We start from the raw sequence: 21997 nt of genomic DNA, 5'->3' as shown, positions 1-21997 counted from the left end.
GCGTGAGCTACCAGGTATAATTCGCAGCAGTTGTGTGCGTGTCCTGCCAGGTGTAATTCGCAGCATTGTGTGCGTGACCTAACAGGTATAATTCGGAGCAGTTGTGTGCGTGATCTACCAGGTATAAGTCGTAGCAGTTGTGTGCGTCTCCTACCAGCTGTAATTCACAGCAGTTTTGTGCGTGTCCTACCAGGTGTAATTCGCAGCATTTGTGTGCGTGTCCTACCAGGTATAATTTGCAGCATGTGTGTGCGTGTCCTACCAGGTATAATTCGCAGCAGTTGTGTGCGTGTCCTACCAGGTGTAATTCGCAGCAGTTGTGTGCGTGTCCTACCAGGTATAATTCGCAGCAGTTGTGTGCGTGTCCTACCAGTTATAATTCGCAGCGGTTGTGTGCGTGTCCTGCCAGGTGTAATTCGCCCGATGTGTGTCCGTGATATACCAGGTGTAATTCGCAGCAGTTGTGTGCGTGTCCTTCCAGGTATAATTCGCAGTATGTGTGTGCGTGAACTACCAGGTGTAATTCTCAGCATTTGTGTGCATGTCCTACCCGGTATAATTTGCAGCAGTTGTGTGCCTGACCTACCAGGTATAATTCGCAGCAGTTGTGTGCGTCTCCTACCAGGTGTAATTCGCAGCAGTTGTGTGCGTGACTTACCAGGCATAATTCGCAGCATTTGTGTGCGTGTCCTACCAGGTATAATTCGCAGCAGTTGTGTGCGTGTCCTACCAGGTGTAATTCGCAGCAGTTGTGTGCGTGTCCTACCAGGTGTAATTCGCAGCAGTTGTGTGCCTGACCTACCAGTTGTAATTCACAGCATTTGTGTGCCTGACCTATCAGGTATAATTCGCAGCAGTTGTGTGCGTGACCTACCAGTTGTAATTCACAGCATTTGTGTGCCTGACCTATCAGGTATAATTCGCAGCAGTTGTGTGCGTGTCCTTCCAGGTATAATTCGCAGCATGTGTGTGCGTGACCTACCAGGTGTAATTTGCAGCATGTATGTGCGTGTCCTACCAGGTATAATTTGCAGCAGTTGTGTGCGTGTCCTACAGCTGTATTTCGCAGCCTGTGTGTTTATGACCTATCAGGTATAATTCGAAGCAGGTGTGTGCGTGTCCTACCAGATGTAATTCGCAGCAGGTGTGTGCGTGTCCTACCAGGTGTAATTCGCAGCAGTTGTGTGCCTGACCTACCAGGTATAATTCGAAGCAGGTGTGTGCGTGTCCTACCAGGTGTAATTCGCAGCAGTTGTGTGCGTGTCCTACCAGGTGTAATTCGCAGCAGTTGTGTGCCTGACCTACCAGGTATAATTTGCAGCAGGTGTGTGCGTTTCCTACCAGGTATAATTCGCAGCAGGTGTGTGCGTGTCCTACCAGGTGCAATTCGCAGCAGTTGTGTGCGTGTCCTTCCAGGTATAATTTGCAGCATGTGTGTGCGTGAACTACCAGGTGTAATTCTCAGCATTTGTGTGCGTGTCCTACCCGGTATAATTCGCAGCACTTGAGTGCCTGACCTACCAGGTATAATTCGCAGCAGTTGTGTGCGTGTCCTTACCAGGTAGTAATTCGCAGCATGTGTGTGCGTGACCTACCAGGTATAATTTGCAGCATGTATGTGCGTGTCCTACCAGGTGTAATTCTCAGCATTTGTGTGCATGTCCTACCCGGTATAATTTGCAGCACTTGTGTGCCTGACCTACCAGGTATAATTCGCAGCAGTTGTGTGCGTCTCCTACCAGGTGTAATTCGCAGCAGTTGTGTGCGTCTCCTACCAGGTGTAATTCGCAGCAGTTGTGTGCGTCTCCTACCAGGTGTAATTCGCAGCAGTTGTGTGCGTGATCTACCAGGTATAAGTCGTAGCAGTTGTGTGCGTGTCCTACCAGGTATAATTCGCTGCAGTTGTGTGCGTGACTTACCAGGCATAATTCGCAGCATTTGTGTGCGTGTCCTACCAGGTATAATTAGCAGCATTTGTGTGCGTGTCCTACCAGGTATAATTCGCAGCAGTTGTGTGCGTGTCCTACCAGGTGTAATTCGCAGCATTTGTGTGCGTGTCCTACCAGGTGTAATTCGCAGCAGTTGTGTGCGTGTCCTACCAGGTGTAATTCGCAGCAGTTGTGTGCCTGACCTACCAGTTGTAATTCACAGCATTTGTGTGCCTGACCTATCAGGTATAATTCGCAGCAGTTGTGTGCGTGACCTACCAGTTGTAATTCACAGCATTTGTGTGCCTGACCTATCAGGTATAATTCGCAGCAGTTGTGTGCGTGTCCTTCCAGGTATAATTCGCAGCATGTGTGTGCGTGACCTACCAGGTGTAATTTGCAGCATGTATGTGCGTGTCCTACCAGGTATAATTCGAAGCAGGTGTGTGCGTGTCCTACCAGGTGTAATTCTCAGCAGTTGTGTGCGTGTCCTACCAGGTATAATTTGCAGCAGTTGTGTGCGTGTCCTACCAGGTATAATTCGAAGCAGGTGTGTGCGTGTCCTACCAGGTGTAATTCGCAGCAGTTGTGTGCGTGTCCTACCAGGTGTAATTCGCAGCAGTTGTGTGCCTGACCTACCAGGTATAATTCGAAGCAGGTGTGTGCGTGTCCTACCAGGTGTAATTCGCAGCAGTTGTGTGTGTGTCCTACCAGGTGTAATTCGCAGCAGTTGTGTGCCTGACCTACCAGGTATAATTCGAAGCAGGTGTGTGCGTTTCCTACCAGGTATAATTCGCAGCAGGTGTGTGCGTGTCCTACCAGGTGCAATTCGCAGCAGTTGTGTGCGTGTCCTTCCAGGTATAATTTGCAGCATGTGTGTGCGTGAACTACCAGGTGTAATTCTCAGCATTTGTGTGCGTGTCCTACCCGGTATAATTCGCAGCACTTGAGTGCCTGACCTACCAGGTATAATTCGCAGCAGTTGTGTGTGTGTCCTACCAGGTATAATTCGCAGCAGTTGTGTGCGTAACTACCAGGTATAAATCGCAGCATTTGTGTGCCTGACCTACCAGGTATAATTCGCAGCAGTTGTGTGCGTGTCCTACCAGGTGTAATTCGCAGCATTTGTGTGCCTGACCTATCAGGTATAATTCACAACAGTTGTGTGCGTGTCCTTCCAGGTATAATTCGCAGCATGTGTGTGCGTGACATACCAGGTGTAATTTGCAGCATGTGTGTGCGTGTCCTACCAGGTATAATTTGCAGTAGTTGTGTGCGTGTCCTACCAGGTATAATTTGCAGCAGTTGTGTGCGTGTCCTACCACGTGTAATTCGCAGCAGTTGTGTGTGTGTCCTACCAGGTATAATTCGCAGCAGTTGTGTGTGTGTCCTACCAGGTATAATTCGCAGCAGTTGTGTGCGTAACTACCAGGTATAAATCGCAGCATTTGTGTGCCTGACCTACCAGGTATAATTCGCAGCAGTTGTGTGCGTGTCCTACCAGGTGTAATTCGCAGCATTTGTGTGCCTGACCTTCCAGGTATAATTCGCAGCATGTGTGTGCGTGACCTACCAGGTGTAATTTGCAGCATGTGTGTGCGTGTCCTACCAGGTATAATTTGCAGCAGTTGTGTGCGTGTCCTACCAGGTATAATTCGCAGCAGTTGTGTGCGTGTTCTACCAGGTGTAATTCGCAGCAGTTGTGAGCGTGTCCTACCAGGTGTAATTCGCCCGATGTGTGTCCGTGATATACCAGGTGTAATTCGCAGCAGTTGTGTGCGTGTCCTTCCAGGTATAATTCGCAGTATGTGTGTGCGTGAACTACCAGGTGTAATTCTCAGCATTTGTGTGCATGTCCTACCCGGTATAATTTGCAGCACTTGTGTGCCTGACCTACCAGGTATAATTCGCAGCAGTTGTGTGCGTCTCCTACCAGGTGTAATTCGCAGCAGTTGTGTGCGTGACTTACCAGGCATAATTCGCAGCATTTGTGTGCGTGTCCTACCAGGTATAATTCGCAGCAGTTGTGTGCGTGTCCTACCAGGTGTAATTCGCTGCAGTTGTGTGCGTGTCCTACCAGGTGTAATTCGCAGCATTTGTGTGTGTGTCCTACCAGGTGTAATTCGCAGCAGTTGTGTGCGTGTCCTACCAGGTGTAATTCGCAGCAGTTGTGTGCCTGACCTACCAGTTGTAATTCACAGCATTTGTGTGCCTGACCTATCAGGTATAATTCGCAGCAGTTGTGTGCCTGACCTACCAGTTGTAATTCACAGCATTTGTGTGCCTGACCTATCAGGTATAATTCGCAGCAGTTGTGTGCGTGTCCTTCCAGGTATAATTCGCAGCATGTGTGTGCGTTACCTACCAGGTGTAATTTGCAGCATGTATGTGCGTGTCCTACCAGGTATAATTTGCAGCATGTGTGTGCGTGTCCTACCAGGTATAATTTGCAGCATGTGTGTGCGTGTCCTACCAGGTGTAATTCGCAGCAGTTGTGTGCGTGTCCTACCAGGTGTAATTCGCAGCAGTTGTGTGCCTGACCTACCAGGTATAATTCGAAGCAGGTGTGTGCGTGTCCTACCAGGTGTAATTCGCAGCAGTTGTGTGCGTGTCCTACCAGGTGTAATTCGCAGCAGTTGTGTGCCTGTCCTACCAGGTATAATTCGAAGCAGGTGTGTGCGTTTCCTACCAGGTATAATTCGAAGCAGGTGTGTGCGTTTCCTACCAGGTATAATTCGCAGCAGGTGTGTGCGTGTCCTACCAGGTGCAATTCGCAGCAGTTGTGTGCGTGTCCTTCCAGGTATAATTTGCAGCATGTGTGTGCGTGAACTACCAGGTGTAATTCTCAGCATTTGTGTGCGTGTCCTACCCGGTATAATTCGCAGCACTTGAGTGCCTGACCTACCAGGTATAATTCGCAGCAGTTGTGTGTGTGTCCTACCAGGTATAATTCGCAGCAGTTGTGTGCGTAACTACCAGGTATAAATCGCAGCATTTGTGTGCCTGACCTACCAGGTATAATTCGCAGCAGTTGTGTGCGTGTCCTACCAGGTGTAATTCGCAGCATGTGTGTGCGTGACCTACCAGGTGTAATTTGCAGCATGTATGTGCGTGTCCTACCAGGTGTAATTCTCAGCATTTGTGTGCATGTCCTACCCGGTATAATTTGCAGCACTTGTGTGCCTGACCTACCAGGTATAATTCGCAGCAGTTGTGTGCGTCTCCTACCAGGTGTAATTCGCAGCAGTTGTGTGCGTCTCCTACCAGGTGTAATTCGCAGCAGTTGTGTGCGTGATCTACCAGGTATAAGTCGTAGCAGTTGTGTGCGTGTCCTACCAGGTATAATTCGCTGCAGTTGTGTGCGTGACTTACCAGGCATAATTCGCAGCAGTTGTGTGCGTGTCCTACCAGGCGTAATTCGCAGCAGTTGTGTGCGTGTCCTACCAGGTGTAATTCGCAGCAGTTGTGTGCGTGTCCTACCAGGTGTAATTCGCAGCAGTTGTGTGCCTGACCTACCAGTTGTAATTCACAGCATTTGTGTGCCTGACCTATCAGGTATAATTCGCAGCAGTTGTGTGCGTGACCTACCAGTTGTAATTCACAGCATTTGTGTGCCTGACCTATCAGGTATAATTCGCAGCAGTTGTGTGCGTGTCCTTCCAGGTATAATTTGCAGCATGTGTGTGCGTGTCCTACCAGGTATAATTCGAAGCAGGTGTGTGCGTGTCCTACCAAGTGTAATTCGCAGCAGTTGTGTGCGTGTCCTACCAGGTGTAATTCGCAGCAGTTGTGTGCCTGACCTACCAGGTATAATTCGAAGCAGGTGTGTGCGTGTCCTACCAGGTGTAATTCGCAGCAGTTGTGTGCGTGTCCTACCAGGTGTAATTCGCAGCAGGTGTGTGCCTGACCTACCAGGTATAATTCGAAGCAGGTGTGTGCGTTTCCTACCAGGTATAATTCGCAGCAGGTGTGTGCGTGTCCTACCAGGTGTAATTCGCAGCAGTTGTGTGCGTGTCCTACCCGGTATAATTCGCAGCACTTGAGTGCCTGACCTACCAGGTATAATTCGCAGCAGTTGTGTGTGTGTCCTACCAGGTATAATTCGCAGCAGTTGTGTGCGTAACTACCAGGTATAAATCGCAGCATTTGTGTGCCTGACCTACCAGGTATAATTCGCAGCAGTTGTGTGCGTGTCCTACCAGGTGTAATTCGCAGCATTTGTGTGCCTGACCTATCAGGTATAATTCACAACAGTTGTGTGCGTGTCCTTCCAGGTATAATTCGCAGCATGTGTGTGCGTGACCTACCAGGTGTAATTCGCAGAATGTGTGTGCGTGTCCTACCAGGTATAATTTGCAGCAGTTGTGTGCGTGTCCTACCAGGTATAATTTGCAGCAGTTGTGTGCGTGTCCTACCAGGTATAATTCGCAGCAGTTGTGTGCGTGTCCTACCAGGTGTAATTCGCAGCATTTGTGTGCGTGTCCTACCAGGTGTAATTCGCTGCAGTTGTGTGCGTGACTTACCAGGCATAATTCGCAGCATTTGTGTGCGTGTCCTACCAGGTATAATTCGCAGCAGTTGTGTGCGTGTCCTACCAGGTGTAATTCGCAGCATTTGTGTGCGTGTCCTACCAGGTGTAATTCGCAGCAGTTGTGTGCGTGTCCTACCAGGTGTAATTCGCAGCAGTTGTGTGCCTGACCTACCAGTTGTAATTCACAGCATTTGTGTGCCTGACCTATCAGGTATAATTCGCAGCAGTTGTGTGCGTGACCTACCAGTTGTAATTCACAGCATTTGTGTGCCTGACCTATCAGGTATAATTCGCAGCAGTTGTGTGCGTGTCCTTCCAGGTATAATTCGCAGCATGTGTGTGCGTGACCTACCAGGTGTAATTTGCAGCATGTATGTGCGTGTCCTACCAGGTATAATTCGCAGCAGTTGTGTGCGTCTCCTACCAGGTGTAATTCGCAGCAGTTGTGTGCGTGACTTACCAGGCATAATTCGCAGCATTTGTGTGCGTGTCCTACCAGGTATAATTCGCAGCAGTTGTGTGCGTGTCCTACCAGGTGTAATTCGCTGCAGTTGTGTGCGTGTCCTACCAGGTGTAATTCGCTGCAGTTGTTTGCGTGTCCTACCAGGTGTAATTCGCAGCAGTTGTGTGCGTGTCCTACCAGGTGTAATTCGCAGCAGTTGTGTGCCTGACCTACCAGTTGTAATTCACAGCATTTGTGTGCCTGACCTATCAGGTATAATTCGCAGCAGTTGTGTGCGTGTCCTTCCAGGTATAATTCGCAGCATGTGTGTGCGTGACCTACCAGGTGTAATTTGCAGCATGTATGTGCGTGTCCTACCAGGTATAATTTGCAGCATGTGTGTGCGTGTCCTACCAGGTATAATTCGAAGCAGGTGTGTGCGTGTCCTACCAGGTGTAATTCGCAGCAGTTGTGTGCGTGTCCTACCAGGTGTAATTCGCAGCAGTTGTGTGCCTGACCTACCAGGTATAATTCGAAGCAGGTGTGTGCGTGTCCTACCAGGTGTAATTCGCAGCAGTTGTGTGCGTGTCCTACCAGGTGTAATTCGCAGCAGTTGTGTGCCTGACCTACCAGGTATAATTCGAAGCAGGTGTGTGCGTTTCCTACCAGGTATAATTCGCAGCAGGTGTGTGCGTGTCCTACCAGGTGCAATTCGCAGCAATTGTGTGCGTGTCCTTCCAGGTATAATTTGCAGCATGTGTGTGCGTGAACTACCAGGTGTAATTCTCAGCATTTGTGTGCGTGTCCTACCCGGTATAATTCGCAGCACTTGAGTGCCTGACCTACCAGGTATAATTCGCAGCAGTTGTGTGCGTCTCCTACCAGGTGTAATTCGCAGCAGTTGTGTGCGTCTCCTACCAGGTGTAATTCGCAGCAGTTGTGTGCGTGATCTACCAGGTATAAGTCGTAGCAGTTGTGTGCGTGTCCTACCAGGTATAATTCGCTGCAGTTGTGTGCGTGACTTACCAGGCATAATTCGCAGCATTTGTGTGCGTGTCCTACCAGGTATAATTCGCAGCAGTTGTGTGCGTGTCCTACCAGGTGTAATTCGCAGCATTTGTGTGCGTGTCCTACCAGGTGTAATTCGCAGCAGTTGTGTGCGTGTCCTACCAGGTGTAATTCGCAGCAGTTGTGTGCCTGACCTACCAGTTGTAATTCACAGCATTTGTGTGCCTGACCTATCAGGTATAATTCGCAGCAGTTGTGTGCGTGACCTACCAGTTGTAATTCACAGCATTTGTGTGCCTGACCTATCAGGTATAATTCGCAGCAGTTGTGTGCGTGTCCTTCCAGGTATAATTCGCAGCATGTGTGTGCGTGACCTACCAGGTGTAATTTGCAGCATGTATGTGCGTGTCCTACCAGGTATAATTCGAAGCAGGTGTGTGCGTGTCCTACCAGGTGTAATTCGCAGCAGTTGTGTGCGTGTCCTACCAGGTATAATTTGCAGCATGTGTGTGCGTGTCCTACCAGGTATAATTCGAAGCAGGTGTGTGCGTGTCCTACCAGGTGTAATTCGCAGCAGTTGTGTGCGTGTCCTACCAGGTGTAATTCGCAGCAGTTGTGTGCCTGACCTACCAGGTATAATTCGAAGCAGGTGTGTGCGTGTCCTACCAGGTGTAATTCGCAGCAGTTGTGTGTGTGTCCTACCAGGTGTAATTCGCAGCAGTTGTGTGCCTGACCTACCAGTTATAATTCGAAGCAGGTGTGTGCGTTTCCTACCAGGTATAATTCGCAGCAGGTGTGTGCGTGTCCTACCAGGTGCAATTCGCAGCAGTTGTGTGCGTGTCCTTCCAGGTATAATTTGCAGCATGTGTGTGCGTGACCTACCAGTTGTAATTCACAGCATTTGTGTGCCTGACCTATCAGGTATAATTCACAACAGTTGTGTGCGTGTCCTTCCAGGTATAATTCGCAGCATGTGTGTGCGTGACCTACCAGGTGTAATTCGCAGCATGTGTGTGCGTGTCCTACCAGGTATAATTTGCAGCAGTTGTGTGCGTGTCCTACCAGGTATAATTTGCAGCAGTTGTGTGCGTGTCCTACCAGGTATAATTCGCAGCAGTTGTGTGCGTGTCCTACCAGGTGTAATTCGCAGCACTTGAGTGCCTGACCTACCAGGTATAATTCGCAGCAGTTGTGTGTGTGTCCTACCAGGTATAATTCGCAGCAGTTGTGTGCGTAACTACCAGGTATAAATCGCAGCATTTGTGTGCCTGACCTACCAGGTATAATTCGCAGCAGTTGTGTGCGTGTCCTACCAGGTGTAATTCGCAGCATTTGTGTGCCTGACCTATCAGGTATAATTCGCAGCAGTTGTGTGCGTGTCCTTCCAGGTATAATTCGCAGCATGTGTGTGCGTGACCTACCAGGTGTAATTTGCAGCATGTGTGTGCGTGTCCTACCAGGTATAATTTGCAGCATGTGTGTGCGTGTCCTACCAGGTATAATTCGCAGCAGTTGTGTGTGTGTCCTACCAGGTATAATTCGCAGCAGTTGTGTGCGTAACTACCAGGTATAAATCGCAGCATTTGTGTGCCTGACCTACCAGGTATAATTCGCAGCAGTTGTGTGCGTGTCCTACCAGGTGTAATTCGCAGCATTTGTGTGCCTGACGTATCAGGTATAATTCGCAGCAGTTGTGTGCGTGTCCTTCCAGGTATAATTCGCAGCATGTGTGTGCGTGACCTACCAGGTGTAATTTGCAGCATGTGTGTGCGTGTCCTACCAGGTATAATTTGCAGCAGTTGTGTGCGTGTCCTACCAGGTATAATTCGCAGCAGTTGTGAGCGTGTCCTACCAGGTGTAATTCGCAGCAGTTGTGAGCGTGTCCTACCAGGTGTAATTCGCAGCAGTTGTGTGCGTGTCCTACCAGGTGCAATTCGCAGCAGTTGTGTGCGTGTCCTACCAGGTGTAATTCGCAGCAGTTGTGTGCGTGTCCTAACAGGTATAATTCGCAGCAGTTGTGAGCGTGTCCTACCAGGTGTAATTCGCAGCAGTTGTGAGCGTGTCCTACCAGGTGTAATTCGCAGCAGTTGTGTGCGTGTCCTACCAGGTATAATTCGCAGCAGTTGTGTGCGTGTCCTACCAGGTGCAATTCGCAGCAGTTGTGTGCGTGTCCTACCAGGTGCAATTCGCAGCAGTTGTGTGCGTGTGCTTCCAGGTATAATTTGCAGCATGTGTGTGCGTGAACTACCAGGTGTAATTCGCAGCAGTTGTGAGCGTGTCCTACCAGGTATAATTCGCAGCAGTTGTGTGCGTGTCCTACCAGGTATAATTCGCTGCAGTTGTGTGCGTGTCCTACCAGGTGTAATTTGCAGCATTTTTGTGCGTGTCCTACCAGGTGTAATTCGCAGCATGTGAGTAGTATAAGGGCCCTACCATCAATCAAACCCTAACCCCGCCCCTTGACCCCTTAGCCCCACCCCTTGACCCCTTAGCCCCACCCAGAGGAAGTCCCGCCCCATGGGTTATTACTTCCGGGGTCAAGACTGCCACATGACCGGAAGCAAGGTGTGTCATGTGACACCCACCCCACCCCTTGACCCCTTTAACCGCACCCCTTGACCTCTGCCCCCCACCGGAAGTCCTGCCCCATGGGGTATTACTTTCAGGGTCAAGGCTGCCACGTGACCGGAAGTAAGGTATGTCATGTGAACCCTCTAACAACTCCTCCCACTGCCCTCTACCAATCAGGATGGGTTTTGCCCCGTAGGACTTCCCCCCAAGAGCAGCTTTGACCAATCAGGGCGAGTTCCGGGGTGGGGGTGTCCTCTCTGGAAGCGGGTCTTGTGACCCCTCTAACAACTCCTCCGCCCACCCCGCTACCAATCAGGAGGGATTTTGTTCCGATAGGACCAAGAGGAGATTTGACCAATTAGGATGAGTTCCGGGGGCGGGGTGACCCGTCCGGAAATGATTCGTGTGACCCCTCTAACAACTCCTCCCACCAACCTCTACCAATCAGGCCGGCCCGAGAGCAGATTTGACCAAAATAGGGCAGGTTCTGGGATGCGGTGAACCACCCAGAAGAGGGGCGTATGACCCCTCTGCCAATCAGAGCGCAGCACCATCACCCCATAAGGCCCAGCGTCGGGCAGAAGAGGCTGTCTTTTACCAAGAGCGCGTGTTTTAGAAATCGTGGAAACATGGACTCCTTCACCACCCCCGTGAGAACTTCGGACTTTGTTTTAGCCCCGAGGGCCTTCAACAAACCGCGGAGAAAGCGCTACATCAGCAACAGTTCCGAGGAGGAGGAGGGGGCAATTGAGGGGAGCCCTTTGGCCCAGCCATTGATGGATACCCCGGACCCTGAAACCCAGCCGCTTGTGGGGCCCCGCGATGAGCATGATGGCCTCTTGTTGTCCACCCCCCGGGAGGAGGAAGGTGATCGCAGCTCGGGGAAGTCACTAGTGGACAAGATGAACGCTCAGGTAAATGAATGCTTAAGAAGTGACGGTCGGGGTGAGGTTGTAACCGGGCTAGGAACCAGGGATTGTGTAAATCAAAAACCGAGCAGTGGGGTGCTTACGCTGTTTCTTTTTTGAAAAAAATCTCTCAACAGCTCAATGATGCCTTTCTAGAGGACCCGGAGACTCTGGACAGCGTTGCACCAAGCAGCGAAGATGAACCGGGCCCACCTTGTTTTTGCTCAACGCCGATACAAAATGTTGAAGAGGACTCCGAGGATGACGGCTATGAGGAGTTTAGGAGGAGGCTTGGCATGGAACTGACTGAGCCAGTGCCACGTCGTGAGCGTAACAAAGTCATGCGGACTATTGTACGCGTTGCTGTTTATTCTGTTCTTAATCACTGTCTTAGGGAAAAGCTTTTTGAAGATTGTGAGGGCTGTGTCATAGATGCACCAGGCCAGCGGCACCATGACTGTGCGACTTGGACTTCAGTGGATATAAACTGCAAGCTCCGGGGCCTGTGTGCTGAGCTGTGTTTGGAAAGCTTATTAAACACTGTGATTGCCATAGGTTATGCTATGCAATGTCTATGCCTAACCCAAGAACATTTAGCACAAGGGGTGACCTTGATAAATGCTGTGCAATTCAGTGGAGACCCTGACCATGTTTTAAAGAAAATGACCAAACCGGAAGATGCCTGCTTAGAGCGTTATATTGACCGTCTGGTCCGCACAAAAAGTTACAGAACCCTGCTTAAGGAAAAGGCTATTTGTAAGAAATCTAAAAGGATTAAGTTAGAAAATGGTGAGGTGCCAAACATGCGATATAAAACTTGGTAGCTGTAAATTTAAAAAAAAAAAATCTATTGAAAAGGGCTTTGTGACTATTTGTATTTCTGTTAAAAGGTCTCTGGCCCTTAAGGGAGCTTAAAGTCTTTTTTTCTTTCTTTCTTTTTTTTAATGGAGCATCTTGGTTTGTTTTCAAGGAGCTGTATGTCTTTTAAATAAAAAAAATTGTTTGTGAGAACCTAGCTCTTGTGTCTTTTGTGTAAGAGAGACCCATTTACAGCAAAAAAAAAAAAGCTGAAATGTATGTTGTGGGAGGGGGAAAAAATACCCTAAAAATGTGTTTACAATAAAACAAACAGGGATGGTTCAGACATGTGGTTGAGTACAATAGAGTTGACTTATTCTGTTGAACTGAACGGGTTTAACCACCACCACCCCCCTCACTGAATAGCCAGGGTGACTGTGATTACTCACCCTTGTTGCCATAGGGTTAATTTTGATGGGGGTGCACCCATAGTAAGGGAGGTGGGTGGGTGAGGATGGTGAGTTCTGATTAATATGAAATGAAATAAAACCTCAGGAGTTTGCAGATGCTATTGGGCAGTTTAAATATAACCCCTGGAGTTGGTGGAACGCTATAGGCCAGTTTAAATATGGCCCAGGAGTTGGTTGAAGGCCACGGGGCACTTTTTCTAGAAATCACCCCCCGTCCCACCAAACTTTAAGCATGAAAGAACATGTTTTTAAAAACAAAAACAAGCCCCAAGACATTCATTGATATCTGCAAAGGGCCCCTCACTTGAAATGGTTTCTGTAAGAAGGCCCTACAGGGTGGGGGGAACAAAAAGTATTTGAACTTAAAAAAGAAAAGCAGCCCAATTGTGCAGAAAAACTTATTCCCCACCCCCGATCACAAAAGGGAATGCTAGGGAGGGGTGATCCAATCAACCTGCTAACTATTTTGAAACAAAAGAGTTAGGATGGTGTAAAAAAAAAAAAAAAAAAACCTCAGGTAGCTTGGAGACTGTCTCTTTCAACAGAAACTCTCTTGAATTGCTGCTGGGCTGCAAGTGGAGGTATGTTCCCTGGTTTTTTTTTTTAACTCTGAAAATATATATATATTATATAATGCCATTTTTTGGCCATGCTATCTTAGTAAATAATGGTGCATATCTTTATTGCAGTGTGATCTGTTTAGCATGGAGCCAGTAACTTTAAGTTGCAGTTCATCACCAGCCCAAGGTAAAAACCATTTTTAACTGTAGTTGTGCTTAATAATTTCAGGTATTACATAGGTTGAATAGGGATTTGGGAGCTAATACTAACTGACATTTTGGCTTGTTTTTCTTACCCCAAAGACCCCAAGCACACATGGCTGGGGCAGGGCGGGGGCCAGAACAACCAGGGATCTTTTTAAAAGCATGTGGGTTTATTGAAAAGTATTTTGTTGCAAACAGTGTTTTAAACTCTGTGTGTGTGTGTGTGTGTGTGTGTGTGTGTAAAACATAGGCGGTTTTTAAAAAGTATATGTCTACAAACTGATGGTGATGGTGTGTTTCCAATTAACAGGGTTTTTACTTTGCAAAATGAGATGTATTTTTTTAAAAAAAAATATTTGTGGGGGTTGTTTTCAAAGTGGTAGAAATAAACTCAAAACCTGTGTTTGTTGTACAGCCTGAAATGGATTATTTTGTTTTAAAGCTATGACTTTTTTAAATAGAAAAAACACTCTAATGGATATTATTTTATTTTATTTTAAAGTTTACTAGACAGTTTCATGTGTTTTATTAGAATGTTGTTTGCTTTACAGCACGGTCAAAACATGAGCGGGTAAAAATGCTCAAAAGAAAAAGGAAAGAGACAATTGAAAAGAAAAATTCACAAGTATCAGTGACAGATGGATGGATGAAGCCGGGTAAATATATTTTGCTTATTAGTCTGGTTAATTTATGAGGTTTTGTATTTTAAGTACATACATAGGTGTGGGTGAGAAAGCTGGCAAAGTTACGTTTTTGTAAAATGCTTTTTTTTCCCCTCTCCTGCCCCAAGCAGGCATATGCAGCCCTTCTGACAAGGCTGTAGTGGGAGCTACAAGGACCCCTCCCTGAGAACCACCAAAGAACCAGGAATCTGCTTTGAGACCTTTAACAACGCAAAACAGCACAAGAGTGCAGATGAAGCATCAGCCCAGTCCAAACCTCATTTACGTCAAACCCAAGGACAAAACAAAACACTCTGGTAAAAAACATCCATGCAAAGACAACTCCAGTTCCTCAGCGGCCACCGCCACGCCAAGCCCTGAGAAAACTGTGAGCGAAAACGCCCACATTCACAAACCCGGAACAGGCGCTCTAGGGGTTGTGAATAAAAAACCAAGGATTGAAAACACTTGCGATGCCAAGGTATTGCAACCATGCAAACACAACTCCAGTTCCTCAGTGGCCACCGCCGCACCAAGCCCTGAGAAAACTGTGAGCGAAAACGTCCACATTCACAAACCCAGAGTAGGCACTCTAGGGGCTCTGAATGTGTGCAGAAACACACACATTCACAAACCCAGAGCAGGCGCTCTAGGGGTTGTGAATAAAAAACTAAGGACTGACAAAGATCCCCCATATTCTAGTATTTGGGAAGAGTTTGATGCTTCATTCAGAAAACTGATGGACGCTGTATCCTCGGGGAGTTTAAAACTACGGCATTCTAAAAAGATTTGGAAAAAATACGATGCTTTGTTCAGAAAACTGATGGACGCTGAATCCTCAGGGGGCCTAAAAGAAAGGGGGGCTGGAAAGGGTGGCTCTGATCAGGCATGACTAGGTGTGGAAAGGGGTACCCTCAAGGGTGCACATCAGCTCGTGTGTAAACAAAAGGGCGGACGTCACTTGGGGGATGGCTGCCAAAAAATTCCAGGCCAGGGTCGCTGTAAAAATTTTAAAAAGGGCTAAAGAGGTAATGAGGGAAAAAAAACAAAAAGAGATGCCCCCTACCAGAGGCTCTCAAACTGGCATGTCTGAAAATGGGGAGGCGAAATCAGACTCTGGTTTAGAAAATTCCCCAGAGGGCTCTCTAGACGGAGTCCCATCGACTCCCAATGCCCCTCACGGAGGCGTCTCAGAGTCTGACTCTCAATTAGTATCGGATGTAGAAGATGCCACTGATGGTTCCATAAAGGAACCCCCAAGTAACCCTGAAAATGCAGAGGTGTATATGGAGAGAGTGAGAAGTTGGCAACGTGAATTACCTAGATTTGGGGGGTCGGTGTATTGTGAGGAGTTTCGTTTTGTCCATCTTGAGCAAATAAATTCAGCTCAACAGGCTGTTGAAGCCATACACAGAGGGATACAGCTAGTTCTTGATGACGTTAATGGTAGGGTAGGCCCTGATGATTACGTACAGTTACGTTTAGAGAGCCGTCGTTTAACTAACCCTTTGTTTTCAGTCAGAAGAACTAGGGATGAGCTGTCCGCTGAGGATTTCTTGAACCAGACCTCAAAGCTGCTTCAGAGCAATAGAGAATTGCATTTCGATGGGACGTTGCGCCTTGTTGTGACAGTTGTAAAAAATAGGGGTGGGGGCGCTCGAAGAGTTTTAAATTCTATCCTTAGTAGTCAGATTATTCATAAAAAGAGACAATGTTTAGTAGACCTGACTTACACCGGTACCAAACTATGTTTTGCGGGAGGGCTCTTGGCTGTCATGGCCGGTCATAAACCTACGGATGCAGAATTGTTAGCAGAGGCGAGAAAGTTGCACGAGAAACTGGGGTGGTCAGATCAAAAAAAGGTTATGCTTACCGATGTAGCAAAGTTTGAACAGCATTTAGGAGTTAACATACAGGTGGTGCTGTATGCGGTGAAAGGTGGCTGGGGTTTTTTTAAAACGGGGGGCCCCGTGTACCCTAAGACTTATTTCATCCTGTTGCACAATGAACATTACTATGGGGTTCTGGATGTGAAAAAGTTGTTCGGAGCAAAAAACTACTGTGAGTTTTGCCACACGGTGTACAGTCACGACCATTCTTGCAGGTATCGTTGCCGTCTCTGCTTGAGCGCAACATGCTCTGACAACATGGGTGTGCAGCTGAGGTGTCCTAGCTGTAAACTGTATTGTCGGTCCAAAGAGTGTTTAGACAGACATGTCAACTGTGCGTCAAAAAACCAAGTTGAATGCCTGTCTAAAACTTTGTGCGGTAAGTGTCAGGCGTACGTGGACAAGCAGCACAGGTGTAAAGGGAGGCGCTGTAAGCAGTGTCAGGGTTTGATCGTTGGAGATGTAGACGTTCACCTCTGTTTTATGGACAGCCTTAGAAAGCCCGAATCATCAGAAAAGTATATTTTTTATGATTTTGAATGCATGCAGGAGACTGGGTTGCACACTCCCAATTATATTTTTGCGATGTCCCTAAAGCCGGAAAAATCCTGGGAATTTAAGGGTGACGAATGTCTTTCTATGTTTAAGACCTTTATTGGCAAAGAGTTCCGGGACTACACGTTCCTAGCACACAATTCCAAAGGTTATGATGCGTATTTCTGCGTTAGACAGTTACTGAAGGAAAAGATGTGCATAGAACTGATCACTCAGGGCAGTAAACTAATGTGTGTGGAAGTTAAGGCCCTTGGCATTCGTTTTATAGACTCTTTAAACTTCTTGCCCATGAAGCTTAGCAAGCTCCCACAGGCGATGGGGTTTGAAGGTTGCAAAGGGTATTTTCCACATTTTTTTAACACTTTAGAAAATCAAAATTATGTGGGGCCTATGCCCGGTGTGGAGCACTACGGTGTAGAAAGCATGATGCCCAGGGAAAAAGCAGAGTTTCTCGACTGGTATCAAGACCACAGCTCTGAGACTTTTGACCTGCAGAAAGAGCTTGCGTATTACTGCCAGCAGGATGTAAAAATTTTGAGACAGGCTTGTATCCTATACAGAAAAGAAATTATGAATATGACGGAGAAGGTCGATCTAGTAGAAAGAGAACCCGGTAAATTCACCGAGATAAAACTGTGTATAGATCAGTTCCGGTACATAACGCTGGCATCCGTCTGCATGGCTATGTACAGGTTTATGTTTTTGGAGCCTAACACGGTAGCTCTTCTCCCTCCAGACAACTATCACAGACAGAAAAAGAGATATTTGACCCCATCTATCCAGTGGCTGTTGTATGTCTCTCAAAAAGAAAATATACAAATAAGGCACGCTTTACAGGGTGAGGAACTACAGGTAGGCCCCTACTTTTTAGACGGTTATGCCAATATTGACGGGGTACACACAGCCTTTGAGTTTAATGGGTGTTTTTTTCACGGCTGTGTTGCCTGTCATTGTGAAAAAGCACAAAACCCTATGATGGGTACAACTTTTGGGTTTCTTTATTACAAGACGCAGCTCAAGACCGACTATCTAAAACGGCTTGGTTTTGTAGTGAGGACTCTTTGGGAGCACGAGTGGGTGGTGATGAAAGAAACAGACAGGGAGCTTGCGAGCTTTTTAAACCGAACCCAGTTACCCCAACCTCTCATGCCTAGGGATGCTCTTTTTGGGGGGAGGACGAACGCCATCCATCTATATTATAAACCTAAGCCCGGCGAAGAAATCCACTATTATGATTTTACCAGCTTGTACCCTTTTGTAAACAAAACCAAAGACTACCCTATCGGGCACCCCGATATAGTTTATGACAAATTTGGACCCCTTGCAAATTATTTTGGAATTGCAAAAGTTAAAGTGTACCCCCCACGAGGCCTCTTTTTCCCATTGTTACCTGTCAGAGTGGGCGGCAAGCTTATGTTCCCGCTATGCCGAACCTGCGCGGAAACCGTGCAGCGGGAGACGTGCACCCACACTGACGAGGAGAGGGCCATCCTGGGGACTTAGTGCACTGTGGAATTGAATGCAGCCATAGCGAAGGGGTACGTGGTGGCTAAAATCTATGAAATCTGGCATTTTAATGAAAAATCTGATGAACTCTTTTCAGAGTACATAAAATTACACCTCCGCCAGAAACAAGAGGCTTCAGGGTATCCCAGCTGGTGCACAGACGAAGACAAACAAAATAAGTATGTTAACGATTTCTACCAGAAAGAAGGCGTGCTTTTACGCCGACACGAGATCAGGCTAAACCCCGCTAAACGCCAAATTGCTAAACTGTTTTTAAATTCTCTGTGGGGTAAATTCGGCCAAAGAACCAACCTACCCAATACCAGCATCGTGAGAGACCCCGACGAACTCTTTCAGTACCTATTTTCCCCCAACTACGAGGTTTCATCCTGTGAGTTTATCGACGATGAAACAGCGTGCGTATCTTGGAAGCACGCAAAAGACCGTTATTCTGTCTCTGGCAATACCAATGTTTTCATAGCCTGTTTCACCACCGCTTATGCCCGCTTAGAACTATACAACCTCCTAGACGGATTGCAAGAGCGGTGCCTGTACCACGACACTGACTCTGTGATATTTGTGAAAAGGGAGGGGGCCTGGAATCCCCCTCTGGGGGATTATTTAGGGGACCTCACGAGCGAGATCCCACCAGATCAACACATCACCGAGTTTGTGTCGGCAGGCCCAAAAACATACGGGTATAAACTGTTGGGAGGAAAGGCTTGTATGAAGGTCAAAGGTATTACCCTGAACGTAGCAAACTGTGAAAAGATCAACTTTGACAGTTTGAAAGATCTAGTCCTGGACTTTTGCACGGGTCTGCGAGAGAACCCCTCAAAAAAGATAGAGGTGCAGCAACCCTCTATTGTAAGAAACAAAAATCAGTGGCAAATAGAGACAAAAACCCTTAAAAAAACACAGAAAGTCGTTTACAATAAGAGGGTCCTAGGAGAAGGGTTTAAAACCCTGCCCTACGGCTTTTGAAAAATGGATATGAGGTGGAAACACCCCTTTTCTGCAATTCTCGCGGGGCCTAGCAACTGCGGGAAAAGTTACTTTATAAAAAATGTATTGGATAATGCCAAACAAACATTGTCTGTTACGCCTGAGAATATTGTGTGGTGTTACAGTTGTTGGCAACCTCTGTATAAAGAACTGCTCTGTAAATACCCCTTTATCAATTTTGTGGAGGGTCTGCCTGATGCTTTTGACGATGACCGTTTGTTTCCTACCAATAAAGTGAACATGATTATCATAGACGATCTGATGAACTCCGCTTGTGAAAGCGATGAAATCGAGAAAGCCTTTACCAAGTACGTGCATCACAGGAACCTGAGCATTATGTATATAGTTCAGAACGTATTTTGCCAGGGAAAAGAGTCGCACTATTAACCTAAACACAAAATATATGGTTCTGTTCAAAAACCCCAGGGACAGATTACAAATTGCTACACTCGCTCGGCAAATGTACCCCGGCAAAGCTCAGTTCTTTCTAGAAGCTTTTGAGGATGCTACCAAAAGGCCTTATGGCTACCTGGTGGTGGATTTAAATGCTTCCACACCAGAAGCTTATAGGCTAAGAACTGGTCTTTTCCCTCCAGACTGGCCGGCAGTTTATACTTTAAAAAAAACAACAGCCCGGTATAAAAATAGATGAATTATTGGCAGGCCCCTTTTTAGCAGCCGGGGTTGCTGACTGAAAACATGTCTAGCTGCGTGAAAAGAAACCTGGGCCTTTTAAAATTACTTAGCAAATCGTCCCCACAGCAAAGGAGGGCTATACTGTGCTCAGCCTCTGACGATCTAGTAGCAGCCATCTCAGAAATAGCGCTCAACACCTTAAAAGGAAACGTACCTTTAACACCGAAGCAAGTGCGTGTGCTGAAAAAGAAACACATGCTTATAAAAACTTTGTGTAATAAAAGGGTTTCACTTAAAAGAAAGAAGCGTCTGGTGAAGCAGTCTGGGGGGTTTATAGGACCCCTGTTAAGTTTTGCTATCCCTCTGATAACGGGGCTTTTAACTAATCGATAATGGAGTATGCAGAAAAAATGTACCTGGTGCCCAGCCAGCAGTTGGAGCAATTAAGTGCTCCCCCTCCGGCAGAGGAAAATATCAGAACGACCGCAACACGCTTACTGGATGCTGAAATGAAATCTGTTCTTCAAAGAACTGACTTAGGTGAATATGAAAAGGCTAAACTTTACAGCACCGTGCTTCAAAGGTACCTAACGTACGTGAAGCAGAGCGATGTGGACAAAGGAAAAATAAGTCTGTTTCTACCAGAACAGGAACAGAGTGTGACTGCCAAACCCTCCGAAACACCAAAGACCTCAGACTCTGTTGCTCAGGAGGTGTTGGATAACGTGAATAAGCGTTATAAGAAAAATGCATCAGTATTGCTAAATAAGCTGGGTCAAGATAAAAACATTTCTTCATGGACTGATAAAGGGTCTTTTGTGTACAAAGGTTCTGTGGTTAATGGTTCTAACATGCTCGACTTAGTCAGGGCCGTCACCCAGACGCGCTCTGTTCCTAGCAGACATGTACCTAAAGGATGGGATGTGTTTATGAATGCCATGGCAGAACTGAACATACCATCTTCCGTCATGGGCAACGCAACCAACAGAGATCTTTTGGAACGCCTCAAGGCCTCAATCGCCGACACCGGTGTGGACCAAGAAACAGTGACCCCTTTTTTGCCATCTAAAAAACGAAAATTGGCTAAAAGAGCCGAATGGCTCAGTTTGTGATCTTTTTCACGTTCTATTTTTTTTTAAAAACTGGTAATGTTTTGCTTTAAATAAAACATTTCTGAATTGGGTCATTGTGTTTTGTTTTTTTTTAAAAAACCACGCCAAACATCGATTGTCTTTAAACCCCTCACCTGGGGTGCTTTATTGGGTAACATGACTATGAAAATCGTTGCAAGATACGCATGTCTGGGCTTGTTGAAACATGCTTTGAGCAAGGCTAGGCATGGCCAAGTATTTAAATTTATTTTTTACAAAATTCATCACCATCCGGTCGTTTTGCACTAAGTCATTAGAATACAATTTTAAAATCCGGTCAAAAGATAAACGCTTGCTACGATGGTGTAAGAAAAACACGCAGTGATAGCCGCAGGCAACGGAGCTGGGGTCTTGTAATTGTCTGTTGTGAAACACAATGTCTGTGGCATTTTTGTTTAAAAATTTCATAATGCTTTTAGGAAATAACACACTGTTCGGGGGATGCCCGTATGAGTCAAAAAAGTCTCCAAGGTTACGCTCCACCAGATACACGGCAAGCCAGTGTTCACCCGGTCGGCTGTGTGGATGCGTGTTGACCACCAAACCTAGGGGTCTCTGAGACAGCTTGCCGCCAGGGAGCCAATCGCAGGGAAACACGTCTAAGAAATTCTTTTTCGTGTAAGGGTCCGTTGATAAGACACGTGAGAGCTGCACGGTGTCCATGTTCACATGTAGTCAAACAGAACATTTCTCCTCTGATTTATCTCTGTGACGTTGTCAAAAACCCCATACACGATCATATTGACGGTAATGGTTAAAGCCTTCCCAAAACGAATTTCTGCTCTCAGGTTCCCGGTTTTAATCAGGGAATAGTGATCGGCACATTCCTGGTCGGGGGACAGGTCAAAGGCAAACATGGTGTAACCCTGTGCAAACTCCTCACGGTCGATTAACAGAGAACGATCTTTCATGTGTTTACCGGCCGTCTGTACCAGATTCATGTATTCTCTCACGCAGCGTCCTGCCTCGAAGTCTGGTTGCAGAGGCTTGGTCGGTATCTGCTCACCATCCACATACAAGGCCACAAAATTAATATCGTAATGCTTAAAATGAAAGGGATTTTTAGCGTAACTTCCGCTAAAGGCATCGTTATCCACGAACCCCAGGACAAGCATTTTGGGCAACTGTCCCAAGAACAGGTTCTCCTGGTTACTGACCCTGCTGCCCGCAGGG

General features: G+C 47.0%; 1 protein-coding gene and 1 long non-coding RNA gene across 3 annotated transcripts; one reads left to right on the top strand and one right to left on the bottom strand.

Annotated features, from left to right (window-relative positions):
* Positions 1-276: 276 nt before the first annotated feature.
* LOC122463944 lies at positions 277-5006 on the bottom strand. 2 transcript variants are annotated; one of them, XR_006287725.1, is made up of 2 exons: positions 4937-5006; positions 277-366 (listed from the first exon to the last, which is right to left on the bottom strand). It is a non-coding gene; the product is annotated as an uncharacterized LOC122463944 (long non-coding RNA). The 2 variants fall into 2 exon arrangements; XR_006287724.1 differs by lacking the exon at positions 4937-5006 and adding an exon at positions 3390-3456.
* Positions 5007-10351: 5345 nt separating this feature from the next.
* LOC119564636 lies at positions 10352-12335 on the top strand. The gene is made up of 2 exons (XM_037887598.2): positions 10352-11394; positions 11526-12335. The coding sequence occupies exons 1-2, from the start codon at positions 11002-11004 to the stop codon at positions 12210-12212; spliced, it is 1080 nt and encodes a 359-aa protein (XP_037743526.1). The 5' UTR covers positions 10352-11001; the 3' UTR covers positions 12213-12335.
* The last annotated feature ends 9662 nt before the right edge of the window (positions 12336-21997 follow it).

Source organism: Chelonia mydas, chromosome 28, assembly GCF_015237465.2.
Source record: "Chelonia mydas isolate rCheMyd1 chromosome 28, rCheMyd1.pri.v2, whole genome shotgun sequence".
In the NCBI taxonomy this organism is placed as follows: domain Eukaryota; kingdom Metazoa; phylum Chordata; order Testudines; family Cheloniidae; genus Chelonia; species Chelonia mydas.
Note: the sequence above shows the minus strand (reverse complement) of the source record. Positions and strands in the feature narration are given on the sequence as shown.